Source organism: Pinus tabuliformis, chromosome 4_1 (assembly GCF_031772625.1).
Source record: "Pinus tabuliformis cultivar Carrire ecotype Pingquan chromosome 4_1, CPIR1, whole genome shotgun sequence".
Lineage (NCBI taxonomy): Eukaryota > Viridiplantae > Streptophyta > Pinopsida > Pinales > Pinaceae > Pinus > Pinus tabuliformis.
The window spans coordinates 71,871,349-71,885,789 of record NC_142303.1 but is presented as its reverse complement, the minus strand read 5'-3'; the positions used below and the strand labels follow the sequence as shown (position 1 = coordinate 71,885,789).

Sequence of the window (14,441 nt, the reverse complement as noted above, 5' to 3'; positions counted from 1 at the left end):
CACAGAAAAACAGAAAATCGCTTGCTGGAAACGGTGTTTCAGCAACACAGTTTGGTGTTGCAGCAACTGAGTTTGGTGTTGCAGCAACGCAGAATAACACTCTGTTTTAACACAGAAAAATACTCTGTTTTTAACTCAGAAAACAGAAAAATTCGGTCTCTGGAAATGGTGTTGCAGCAACGCAGTTTTTCTTCAGTTGTTGTAACTTGTGTTACAGCAACGCTGTTCGTGGTGTTGCAGCAACGTAAATTTTTTACGTCAAGTATTTTTTGAGTTACGGTGTAACAGCAATGGTGACGGTGTAACAGCAACAGAAAAAAATAACTTGTATTCATCAAAATAAACTAACTGTTACAGATTTGTCTTCCTCATACTGAGGGAATTTCACAACTTCTATTACAAAACAGATTTACCAAGGAACGCTTCTGTTCCACACAAATAACATCTACCCTTTCTATCAGCAAACAACCAGAAAGCAAATTACATTCAAATTTCTGCACTGCTGTGCATTTCACTGTTCTGAAATTATTCTTCTTCCTCACGTTGTTGCGTGCTCTCCTCTGCTCTGTGTGATTCTTCAGCTGCTAACCTTAAAACAGAACTGCTGTGTGGTATTTATATGCTAAAACATATCTGATTAAAACAATAAAATATTACAAAATATCTTCTAATGTTTATCTCTGTATTTAATGCAGCAAGGCGGTGATGCTTCTATCAAAAAACAAGTCGGCTGTCTGCAGGGGAATTCAATTGAAACTTTAATGCATATTTATGTGCAAAAATATCGGGCTTGACTTTGATGCACCGATCAGCCTGGAGTATTTACTGCAGATCAGATTCTTGTCCAGTTGTTCATTGTTGCAGTTGGAATTAAATTCCAACACTCCCCCTTAATTTCAACTGCTGCATACCCAGACATTTTCTGAAATGATCAAAACCTTTCTTTGCTAATGGTTTTGTCAAGATGTCAGCTAGCTGATCCTCTGTTCTGCAGTGCTGCAAAACAATCTCACCATTGTTAACCAATTCATGTATGAAGTGAAATTTGGTGTCTATGTGCTTTGTTCTTTTATGGAAAACAGAGTTTTTAGACAATGCTATTGCTGAGCTATTGTCACAGTAAATGGTTGTGCCCTTTTCTTGTTCATGACACAAATCTTTGAGAACTCTTCTCAGCCACACTGCTTGGCATGTTGCTGCTGTTGCTGCCACATACTCTGCCTCTGCTGTTGACAAAGCCACAACTGGTTGCTTCTTGGAATCCCATGAGATGGCTCCCGATCCCATATGAAACACATATCCCGATGTGCTTTTCCTATCATCAACACTTCCAGCCCAATCACTGTCAGTGTAACCTGTCAACATGAAACTTTCAGAAGAGGAGTATAAAATACCAAACCCCTTCGTTCCATTCACATACCTTAGAATCCTCTTGGCTGCCTGCCAATGAGTCTCTTTCGGTCTTTCCATAAATCTGGAGATTAAACTCACAGCGTGCATGATGTCCGGCCTAGTTGCAGTCAACTACATAAGGCTACCAACTATGCTCTTGTACAGTTTTGGATCAAAATATTTGCTGTTGTCTTCTTTGGTTAATTTTAGCCCCACTACTATTGGAGTCACAGCAGCCTTGCTGTTCTGCATGTTAAATCTCTTCAACACAGCTTCTACATATTTATCTTGAGAAATGAAAACACCATTTTCACTTTGGTTTACTTCAATTCCAAGAAAATATCTTAAGAAGCCCAAGTCAGTCATTTCGAATTCACTTTTCATGACTGCTTTAAAATCAGCAATGAGAGAAGCATCATTGCTAGTAAAAATCATATCATCTACATATAAAACAACAATAATAATCTTACCGTCATTCTGCTTTATGTAGAGTGTGGGTTCACCATCACACTTATCAAACCCATTCTCAATCAGATAAGCATCAATTATGTTGTACCATGCTCTTGGAGCTTGCTTCAGCCCATAAAGAGCCTTCTTCAGTTTACAAACTTTATGCTCTTGGCCTTCAACTTCATAGCCCGGAGGTTGATCAACATAAACCTCTTCTTTTAACACTCCATTCAGGAATGCAGATTTAACATCCATCTGATAAATCTTCCATTTGTGTTGTGCTGCAATAGACAACACTGTTCTCACTGTTTCCATCCTTGCTACTGGTGCAAAGGTTTCATCATAGTCTCTGCCTTGTTGCTGCTTGTAGCCTTTCACAACAAGTCTTGCTTTGTGCCTGTCAATCTTGCCTTCAGCATTACTTTTGGTCTTATAGACCCACTTAACTCCAATGGCATCCTTGCCTTCAGGGAGGTCCACTAACTCCCATGTTTTACTCTTCTCAATTGCACCAATTTCTTCATTCATTGCTTCAATCCATTTATCTTCATTTACAGCATCTTCAAAATGGATTGGGTCATCAATATGACAATACAAAGCGAATAATGAATTCAGACCGGTATTGTTACTTACCTCTCCTTGTTCATAAATCTCATTTAGATTTCTGAATCTTGGTCTTCTTGGTGTGCTTGGAGTTCCATCCGAACTTGAGGGTATATCTGATCCCTGTGGTGTTTCAGCAGTAGCTGTTTGTGGTGTAACAGCATCTGTTCTTCCTTGACTTCTCAAGGCTGTTCGGATTCCAGCTTGTGGTGTGGTTTGTTGTACTTGCTGTGGTGTAGGAGGAGCCACCAAGGAAGGATTATTTGCTGCTGTCCCTTCCTCTTGTTCTTCATGAGACACTATTGTCTTTACATTCACTGTTTTTTCCAAGCTTCCATCCCAAGCTTCATCTTCAATGAACTGCACATCTCTGCTTACTATTAATTTCTTGGTGGATGGATTATAGAGTTTGTATGCTTTTGACTCATCACAATAGCCAATAAAGACACACTTCTCCCCCTTACTATCAAGCTTTTTCCTTAGCTGATCTGGTACATGTGCATATGCAACACAACCGAATACTCTCATGTGAGTGACAGTTTGCTTTTGACCACTCCATGCCTCTTCTGGTATTCTGTTCATGACAGCTTTAGTTGGGCATCTATTCAAGATGTAAACTGCGCAAGTAACAGCTTCTGCCCAATACTCATACGGCAAATGTTTTGCCTTCAGCATACTTCTGACCATGTCAAGAATGGTCCTATTCTTTCTTTCAGCAACACCGTTTTGCTGAGGTGTATACCTTGCGGTAAACTGCTTTTGTATGCCATTCTCTCTGCAAAAACGCAGAAAGTCTTGGGAGATGTACTCTCCTCCTCTATCTGTTCTGAGCACTTTGATATAATGCCCACTCTGCTTTTCAACAAGAGTTTTGAAGTGGCGGAATTTCTCAAACACTTCACTCTTCTGTTTCAGCATATACACCCATGTCTTTCTGGTGTAATCATCAATGAAGGTTAAAACATATTTATTTCCAGCAAATGATGGTATTTGCATCGGTCCACACACATCAGAGTGAACAATTTCCAAGGGTGCTTTTGCCCTTATACTCTTTCCTGCTGGAAAGCTTTCCTTGTGTTGCTTGCCCAAGATGCAGCCTTCACAAAGGCTGTCCGGTTTCTCAATCAACGGAAATCCCTTTACCATGCCCTTTCTGTGCAACAGATTCAGGCCTCCGAAATTGAGATGTCCAAATCTCAAATGCCACAACCAATTCACATCTTTCACCTGTTCTTGAAAGACTTCTTGTGTTACAGCCGCAATAGTTTTGCCTTCCTTCAAATCTGCCCTGAGTTTGAGAGGAAACATTCTATTGCTGGTCATCTGCACCTGTGCAATGATCTTCTTACTTGGAGGTATGTCTCTGATTGTACACGTATCATCTTTGAAGAACACGTTGTAACCTTTGTTTATGAGCTGTCCAATGCTCAAAAGATTACATTTCAGACCAGGTACATAGTATACAGCTTGCACAGTCATCTGTTCTCCATTTTTTGCTCGGATATTGACACTGCCCTTACCCTTGACAGTTATCTTATCATCAGTCCCTGTTGTTACCTCAGATTTCACATTTTCATCCAGATTGGCAAACATTGCAATATTTCCAGTCATGTGATTACTACAACCTGAGTCTAAGAACCAAAAATCTTCTTGTTTGTCTTGTGCTATGTTACATGTTAACAGCACGTTCTTTGGGTTCTTATCTTCTTCATTTGCAAAATTAACATTTTGCCTATTATTCATGTCATTTTGTTTTTTCTTGCATTCATTGGCGTAGTGCCCAAATTTTTTACAATAATGACATTGGACTTGGGATTTGTCATACCTTTGTCCATGAGCTTGTTGTTTGCTTGAACCTTCAGCTTGGTTCTGATTGCAACTCCTTCCGCTTGTGCTAGCAGGATAATTTCTGCCTCTGTTTTGGCTTCTTCCACGACCTCTGTTATTTGCTCTGCCTCGACCTCTTCTTTGGCCAAAAGACATCTGAGTCTTGAATGCTTGCTCAAATGAGGAATCTGTTCCTCTACTCAGTCTGTGTTCATGAGATAACAGAGAAGCACTCAGCTCATCTACCGTGAACTGTGAGAGATCTTTTGTTTCTTCTATTGCCACCACAATAGATTCAACTCTTGAGGGTAAACATCTCAAGATTTTCTCTACAATCCTTCTATCTTCAAGAATATCACCATGAGATCTTATCTGGGTTATCAAGCCAATAACCTGAGTGAAGAATGAATCTATTGTATCAGATTCCTTCATGCTGAGATTTTCAAAGTCTCTCCTCAACATCTGCAACTTTGCAGTCTTCACCTTCTCCATGCCTTGATAGGCAGTTTGGAGAATATCCCATGCCTCCTTAGATTTTGTTGCTGCTGCAATCCGCGGAAAAACACTTTCATGTACTGATTGGAAGAGGAAAAAGAGGGCTTTGGCATCCTTCTTTTTGTCACCCTTCAACTGGTCTCTTTCTGTTGCTGTCAAAGCAGCCAACGTTGTTGCATCTGCAGGTTCAGCATAGCCAGTTTCAACCAGCTCCCATATTCCTTGAGAAGCAAACAATGCTTTCATTGTTATGGACCAATAACTATAATTTTTCCCATTAAACTGAGGCAGTTGGGGATTTGTCAAACCTGTTCCAGCATCTGCCATCTTAACCTGTATTGGTAAAGAAAAGATACTGACTGTATTTTGAAAACAAGAAAAAACTTTCTCTGCTGGAAAAATCTGCTCAACAAACTTCTTACAGCTCCTACAGTGAAAAACAAGCTCTGTTTTTTACTCACTGAGTGCCTAGACTAGCTCTGATACCATGTTGGAATTTTCTGATAAATTCCATAACAGACAGACAAAAATTGCTCTGTTTTTTGCACTCTGTTTTTGCATAGAAAAACAGAAAATCGCTTGCTGGAAACGGTGTTTCAGCAACACAGTTTGGTGTTGCAGCAACTGAGTTTGGTGTTGCAGCAACTGAGTTTGGTGTTGCAGCAACGCAGAATAACACTCTGTTTTAACACAGAAAAATACTCTGTTTTTAACTCAGAAAACAGAAAAATTCGTTCTCTGGAAATGGTGTTGCAGCAACGCAGTTTTTCTTCAGTTGTTGTAACTTGTGTTGCAGCAACGCTGTTCGTGGTGTTGCAGCAACGTAAATTTTTGACGTCAAGTATTTTTTTGAGTTACGGTGTAACAGCAACGGTGACGGTGTAACAGCAACAGAAAAAATTAACTTGTATTCATCAAAATAAACTAACTGTTACAGATTTGTCTTCCTCATACTGAGGGAATTTCACAACTTCTATTACAAAACAGATTTACCAAGGAACGCTTCTGTTCCACACAAATAACATCTACCCTTTCTATCAGCAAACAACCAGAAAGCAAATTACATTCGAATTTCTGCACTGCTGTGCATTTCACTGTTCTGAAATTATTCTTACGATGGCCCGAAGCTTGCTAATATGGTCATACTCTTCTCCTTTATGCTGATGATATCATTATTCTTGCTAGAAGCTATGATGATCTTGACAAACAACTTAAAATCCTCCATGATTACTGCTCCAAGATGGGTATGATTGTTAATTCTAACAAGACTAAGTCATGATAATTTAGTCCAAAAAGCTCAACCATGATAATTTCATCTATGATAACAATTACTTGGAGATAGGGAAAATTTTAGGGGCTAATATTCATAGGTGGGCTAATTTTAGATGCTTTTTCCAAAAAAAAAAAAGATTCACCAATTTCCATTTTTTTCTTAAATGATTCGCCCAACTTTTATAGTACAACATTATTTTACCTTAAAAATCGCCAAAATAGTATATCGAATAATATAAAATCATTGGAAATCTAAATATTTCTACAAAAATATGACCAAAATTTTTACAATTTCCATATTAAAGACTAGTACGATTCGCGAGGGTTTCTAAACTTTAAGATAAGCTTTCATCCTTAAAATTTTCCCTTCTTGGAGAAGGTTTCTTCATATAAATATTTAGGTATTGGCATTCATCATCAGCTCAACTAGAATTATAGCATTGAGAAAAGGATTATTGGAGATTGCAAAGCTTATTACGAGCTTAAAAATGGTTGTAAGTCATCTGATCTCTAGGTTTGGAGTAAGAAGAAGTTCCTCTTTGGGACTCTCGTCACCCCTATTATTTTATATGGTTGTGAGGTTTGGGGTTACAACATATCTAGAGAATCACGGAGGAAGATCGAGCTAATCCAAAAGCATCTTATAACCTACAACCTCAAGATTAAAGGAAATATTCCATATCCTATCCTCTTCATTGAAGTTATCCTTTCCCCCCTTGAAAGCATGGCTATGTTTAGGCCTCTCATGCATGTATAAGAAGAAGCTTTACAACATGGAAGTCAAAAGGTTCCCCAAAATCACCTCTAACTCTAGCCAAAACCCCCATCTCCGGTTTACGCAGGGATGATGCAAGAATGCCTAGTCTTGGCTCGTCTATCGGGGAATAAAGGAAGAGATCATCCTAGAGACGAAGGATAAAATTAAAAATGCTATTACTTCCAAATTTAAGGAAAAATTGTGGGTTGATAAGGAGTTATAGGGGAAAAGGAAACTAATGTATTATAAGGAGGTGATCAACACCACTCTTGCTAACCAAAATTATCTTTATGCCTCAACTAGTGCTAAGAAAACAATGAAGAAAGAACTAATTCTCATTAGCTTCGAAGTGAAACCAGAGGTTGGTCTATCCCTAAGACACCTTGGGATGAAAAAATTTGCCACCTTTGTGATACTAAGAAGGTTGCAGATGAAAAACACTTTCTCTTAGATTGTCGGCTCCTACTCACATCTGATCTCATTTCCATAGCATTTGCCATAATACACAAAACTATAGTAATCTAGCAACCCTTCTTTCTCTTTTTTTTTTATCATAGAAATAAAATTTTAAAAAGTCTTAATTAATTTCATATCTTTAGGTCAAATATGCCATATCTAAAGTTAATCATCAATGTTACATATTAATTTGTTTAAAGTAAAAAAAAAAAAAAAAAATGTTACATATTAATTCCTTTAAAGTAAAAAAACTAAATGTTAATAGATTTGTTTGTTTACTTTTGATAAATCCAAATGTTTAAATTAGTCTAGTTTTTAATATTTATATATAATTGTTTATTTATTTTAAAATTTTTATTATAATATTATGTTTCCCATTGATTTTTTTACCAAACTAAAACACACCTTACTATTCTTTTTTAAATTTATTATTTTATTATATACATATATAAGTGTATAATTATTTAATTTCATTTTATATAATCAGCACAACAGTCACCAATTAGATGTACTTGGGCCTGCACAAAATTAATTTGACATTCGGTCGCCTGATACAGAAAATCTGCTTGCGTACCTTTCTGAGACTGGCTGTTGCGTGTTTGGTAGTAATTTTCAACATTTTTGTTATCACATGGGGAAGATGAAGCCACAGATTTTTGCATACACCCATTGGAAAACGGATACCAACTTATTGCTGCTATGATTTGTTACAAAGGCACAGGTTGAAGGACCATAAACCGATATCAACTAATTGCTAATAGGATTTGTTACACAGGTACAGGTTCAAGCACCATAAAGCGATATCAACTTATTGCTAATAGGATTCGTTACACAGGCACAGGTTCAAGGATCATTCTGCGGACCAAATTTTTTGTCTCCATAGTGGCATTGCTAAATCCATCTCGGTATAGGTAGAGGTGGTGGAGAGCTCTTGTTATGTCAAAAGCGTGTTTCCTGGCAGGCATTGGAATATAGCTATCGGGTCGTAGAAATTCCCAATTTAATTCTTTGATTACATCACTTATCATGGCGTTTATATGTTGGAGAGCATCTTCCTCTGTTGATCCCAGATTGTCTTTCATATAACACGATATGCAGGAAGCTTCTTCTCCACGGGTCCTGTCCGCCTGCATTGAGTACCATGACAATGACAATGACAGTATCGTGGTCATCCTTATGTCCATCGTAGATTGGAGAATATTTTGCAAATCAAGTGTTTGATTTATTTACGATCTAAGTTTTCAAAATTTAAAATATTTGGAAATCTGCAATGAAGTTAGGCTCACGACATCAATTAACTAGTACAAAACCAAAACCAGTGTGAAGGTCACTATACAAATTGCTTCCGTCAGCAAGTGATTGGTAATACCTTGTAGCAGCGTGTGTCACCGCGTAGTCGAAGGAAGGAGGATGCCAAATCGTTGAATCTCGACGGAAAATCAATTCCCGTCAAGACGCGCTCAGGAAGCGGTACGTCCAATGTGAGGATTGGTGTCAATGCTGCCGCTCGATAAGCAGAGCTAATTTTCCCGTTCTCGTAGTACTCCTCAAACGTTGGCAGGTTACCACTGGCGATCCACTTTGCTTCTTGAATATATGACTCGAGATAAGCCTCCCACTGCAAGTGCACACATTAACTAATTACCAGGCCAGTAGAACACTGTAACAAATAAATAAATAAATATTAATCTCTGCAAATATATATATATATATATATATATATATATATATGAAATGCTAGCTTCCATACAGCCTTTCGAGCATAGTTGAGGGTGTCTCGGCCTTGTGTCTTCTCCGCCTCTCTGGCCATTTCAGTTAGGGCGTTGTAGAGTGCCATGTACACTGTTTTCATATAATCTGGAAGGCGGTCTGTCTCCGAGGGATCCCATCTGATGAGGCATTTATATATAAACGTTAAACACACAACTTTTGGTACTGTAGAGACATTATAGACACAAACGATTATTCTTCTAAAATTCATTGAATGCACATCACCACCTCCTGACTGCTTCTGTGAAGAGTTCGATTTCGTCCATCGTTCCAAAAGTGTCGTAGATATCGTCAAGAACTGTGTTAAGATGACAAGTTTGGACAAATCCCAATCTGAATGCACGATGTTTGGGGTCAGTCGCAATGCAGGATCCCAAAGTGTAGTATTCCACGTGACGGTGCCGGCTGAAGTCCAGTTTAGGCAAACCCGAATCTTTCCACCATCTACAGATATCATGGGATTTAAAATTATTCCCATCGAGTCAATGTTTGTCCATGAAAAAGAAATCTAACAACACAACTCATCACCTGCAGATATCCTGTAACTCCTTTAGTTGTAAGGAGTGAAACATGTTGAACTCCATTTTTGCGAGTTCTAAGAGTTTTTCGCCATCCCTATATTGTTCCCTGGAAAATGAAATGTAAAGTATTAAAGCTATTAATAATTTTTCAGAAGAGTTTAAAAGATCAGTTGTGTGGTAGAAAATCATTAGGATAAACCTATTTCAACCATTTTATTAATATTTTAATAATAAATTTAATTTTAATATCCACTCAAAAAATAAAGAAATCTTCACTTTCCCTTGAATATGTAAAATCCAAATGTCAAAAACAGAATTGAATTGAAGTGCGCGCTCCTACTTATTCTTCTTGAGCCATGGACTAGTAGGATGTCCAAATACATCCATGTAATTCCTAGCTTCCAATCTCGGCATATTTGTGTGCCAACCATATTCCAAAGCGTACTCTATCTGCTAGTCACATAATTGAAACAATAACATAACATCATCATCGCATACTCTAGGCTAAAAAATAAATGAAAAACATCACCGCACCACATTGTGAAATGAAACAGTAATGACATGATCATGTATTTGTAGGTGCTGTCATCATTTTGTAACAGAAAAAGTGAAATCAAAAGAAATTGATTTATTATATTGTAATACGTGATGATATATTTATAAGTTTTTTTAGAAAGGTTAAATTTGAAATGTTTAGAAGTAAGGGATGAAAATAATATGGAGAATGATAACCGGAAGGGAAAGTTGGTGGAAAAAATCCCTCGTCACAAATCAAACCAGAACAAAGTTATTGACAGACATCATTCCTGTGAGGCCTTGCACACAAGTTTGGAAACTTGTAAAGAAAATATTCCCCTCAATCAAGAATCATATATCTAAAACTTCAGGAAATGGGAAATCAGTGTCAATTTGGGATGACAAAATAATGGGAAAAGAGCCCCTAAACCTTCAACTGGACCTCCTTGGCATACAAAGATGGATGGCAGAAAGAGGGTTGAACACTCTTCGTTCAATTTTAGCATGAGAACAACAAACTTGTCATGAGTGGAAAATCACAACAATCCCCTTAAACTTAAAAGGACAATGGGAGAAATTAAAGCATCACCTCAAAGGGGCAGCGCCCATAAGAATTGAGGAAGAGGACGACTATGTTTGGAATCCAAGTGGAGGAGGATACATGGTTAAAACAGGGTACAAAGCTCTTCAAGATCAGCAAAACCATCAGGACTGGAGCATCTAGAAAGTGGTTTGGAAAACTGAATGTCTCCCTAAAATCAAAGCATTTATACGGACTCTTCTCAAAGGAAAAATACTAACTACTGAAAACTTAAAAAAAAAAAAAAGAATTCAGGGTCCCTCTAAGTGCTCCATGTGCTTGGTAGAGGAAGATTCCATCCAACATCTCTTCTTGGAATGTAGGATAGCCAGAGAATGTTGGAAGCAGATTTCAAGCCCGCTGGAAATCAATTTAAACTTCACAAACACTTTCTCAGAGTTTTATAAAGCATGGGAGAAGAATTACCCTTACTCTACAAAAAACAAGGCTACAATAATCAGACTCTGGAAATGCCTTCCAATAGTATTGTGTTGGCAGATTTGGCTAACTAGAAATAAAAGCATCTTCAAAGACCAAATGCCAAGAATAGGTAAAATCTTTTCAAAAACATGGGGTTTAGTCTAAAAAATTTTAAACACTAAAGGGCTGTCAGCAGTGGATCACAACAATCTTCAGCAAGAGGAGAGAGATTGGATTGGGAAAGCTATATTGGAAAACAATGGGAAAGCGGGACCAAAGAAAGCTCCTACAATAAGAAATTGGAAACTAAGGATGAGTGAAAAAGAACTTGAAGAGTGGAGAAAAAAAAATAGATTCGGTTTTTTTTTCGATGGGGCGTCGAAAAACAATCCAGAGAAAGCAGGAGCAAGAGGAGCGATAAGTGGGGATCTGAATAGGGATAAATTAAAAACCATTTTGGAGCGATCCAGGCGATCTACAATGGCACATCTCGCTAGGGTTTACACTGCGGCTGCATCTGCAGGGGCCGAATCATCCCAAAACTCGCCGAAAGCAGAGGTTCTGCGTCGTCAAAACGTGAACGCGTGGTTTCTACGCGGACTTTTCCATCAAAATGGCACAAGAAAGGGTTTTTTCATTGCAGAATCCAGCATTTTTCCTGCGATTGACCCACTGGACAAGACAGCAACCAGTACGCCGATCCACCTGAGCAAGAATCATGGTAAACAGAGCAATCCCTGCCGCCTTTCGATTGCTTGCATACAAAACGCCTAGAAGAGGGATCTCTCAGCAGTAAGGGAAAATACCCGCATGGGCGTATGGGAAGATGAGAACTGCCAAGCAGCTGGCCAGGCCAAGGGCCTCCCCACTGATAACAGACAACCCATATTGGCCGTCTGCAAGCACCAAACGACTGTCGAGGAAAATAGCCCAGATCTGATTCCTGAGATCATTACGGCGGCTGGACAGCAAAAGGGACAACTGCGCGCTAATGGGTCTGGATCAAGCAAATCTTATAATATTATTGTTGAATGTCTTGGATCTGCTGAATCACACACTGGATCTACTATGGCAGTACCTGAAAAACTGTTGATAGGAGGTGGACAGCCCTATTACACAGTGGGAAGACATATAAACCCTAGATCTGCCATCGATCCACCAGATCTGGCTTATAATCCAGTAAATCGGGGCCTGGATAAGGTAGATCCGTCATGTATGAATACAGATCTGAAGCAAATCTTTATCAGATCGATAGAAGGCAGACATTATTTTGTACAGATCAGGAAAGGGATGAGCGTTCTAGAGTTAAAAAAGGAGATCCAGATCAAACTGGGAACCCCAGTAACATACCAAAATCTGATATTTTCAGGACTCTACTTGCAGGACCAACACACACTCCAGCACTATGGAGTTGTTAAAGATTCAACCATCATCCTCAAATTGAGAGACTGTGAGGCGGGTGCAAGGGGGCCAGCTCAAAAACTACAGGCTCTTTTCGTGATGCAGTCAAAGGAAAGGAACCATTACAACACAGACCAACACCCACAACAGAGCTACCAGGCCCCTACATTGTGGAACAGAAGCCGGAATCACCTATGCTTACATTATCTCTACCGGAGGTAACGGATCTATATACAGATTTAATCCATAATGCAATTATATGTAGATTTGATGGTTACTGGCCAAAAGCAGATGCACTGCATCAATGGATTTTCACATCATGGTCACCTAAATGTGAAATATATCTATGCCCTAAGGGTTTTTTCATAGTTAGATTTAGCACAGAACTGGAAGGAGACAACATCATTAATCAAGGGCCTTGGTTTTGGGGCAATGTTGGTCTCTTTATCACCCCCTGGTTCCCGGACTTTGATGCCAATACCATGGTAGTTTCAACAATGCCAGTTTGGGTAAGGCTGCATAACCTCCCACTGCATTTTTGGCACCAAAAAGCTTTAACGGCCATTGGGAACTCCTTAGGAAAGTACCTTAAAACAGATGAAGACAGAGCTATTCGGGGAATCTTCACATATGCCAGAATATGTGTAGAGGTGGATCTAAGTCAAGGACTACCAGATCACATCACATTGAATTTTAATAATTCACTGTGGACACAACCGCTTGCCTATGAGAACACGACATTCAGATGCCGCGGCTGCTTGCAGACAGGGCACCTACATTATGCCTGTCCATTGGCTAGTAAGGAGCCAAAAGGGAACAAGAAACAACAGAAAAAACCTAAAGGTTGGCAGCATACCGAACCACTGGGGGAGGAGGAACTGAAGACAGAACCCACAGACATGCAAAGGAGACAGGAAAACATACAGGAAGAGAGCACCGAGGGGCCCAATTTGGGGCCAAATAACTTGGTATGGCAACAAGAATTACCGCTGGAAATAAGCGGCATCAAACGAGCACATAGTTCTGAAGGATCGAAATTTGATAAAGAACAACCAATGTACACAGAGGAAAACCAACTTGCTAAAATTATTCCCACCCAACACTGGAATTTGGTGAAAAGTGGAGAAGAAAAAAAGCAAGAAAGTATAGGCATGCTGACATAATATCTCTATTCTTGTTAATTTTGTATTCTTATGCATCCTGATTTTCAGGAACAGCTCATATGCATATGCTCTAAGCATCTACAAAATGTAATTTTCTTCATATGAATAAAATTACGACTTTTTTCCTACGTGAAAAAAAAAAAAAAAAAAAAAAAAAAAAAAAAAAAAGAGGAGTGATAAGTGATCCATATGGGAAAGAGATCGTCACCTACGAATGGGGCCTAGGAGAAACCACAAATAACAACGCAGAATCCTATAGCCTTCTATTAGGCTCAAGGATATTAAAAAAAGCAATTTGAGATCTTATAATAATAAGAGACTCTGCAATTGTTATTGAAGCAATGATCAAAAGTAAAAATCCCAATAATTCGACAATGAACAAAATATATAAGTGGACAAGATTGAATCTAAAAGGATTAGGAAGGGTCAGCTTCAAACATGTCTTGAGAGAACATAATAAAGACGCTGATAACCTCGCCAATAAGGCTACAGAAAGAGAAGCAGGAAGCATCAAGGAAAACAACGAAATATACCACAGCTCCATCCCATAATCTATTACATTCCTCATCAAGAAAGAGCAAAAAATTGGAAAAAATCATGAGGAAAAACAAAAGAACAGTGAGAGTACACCAGAAGATCAAAAGGAAGATTTGTTAGCAGATGCACTCAATGGGTACCTACAGGAGTATAATCAGCAAATCCAAATAAAATATAACACCATCCAAAGCCCGTAGGCCAAGGAAGATAGAAATATTCTCTACCTGAATCGAGCCGATATCTATCATATCAGTGTCAAGTTTCAAGAAAATATGTGTTCA

At 38.6% G+C, this 14,441-nt stretch overlaps 1 protein-coding gene across 1 annotated transcript in view; it reads right to left on the bottom strand.

The window, feature by feature from the left end:
• Positions 1 to 7,980: 7,980 nt before the first annotated feature.
• Positions 7,981 to 14,441, bottom strand: part of LOC149174202 ((-)-limonene synthase, chloroplastic) — a 70,182-nt gene continuing 63,721 nt past the window's right edge. The window contains exons 2-7 of the mRNA XM_089422550.1: positions 9,884 to 9,993; positions 9,551 to 9,649; positions 9,251 to 9,466; positions 9,003 to 9,141; positions 8,622 to 8,870; positions 7,981 to 8,379 (exon numbers count right to left, since the gene is read on the bottom strand). Coding sequence (XP_089278676.1) covers positions 8,080 to 8,379; positions 8,622 to 8,870; positions 9,003 to 9,141; positions 9,251 to 9,466; positions 9,551 to 9,649; positions 9,884 to 9,993 — 1,113 coding nt within the window. The 3' untranslated portion in view covers positions 7,981 to 8,079. The remainder of the gene's footprint in view (positions 8,380 to 8,621; positions 8,871 to 9,002; positions 9,142 to 9,250; positions 9,467 to 9,550; positions 9,650 to 9,883; positions 9,994 to 14,441) is intronic.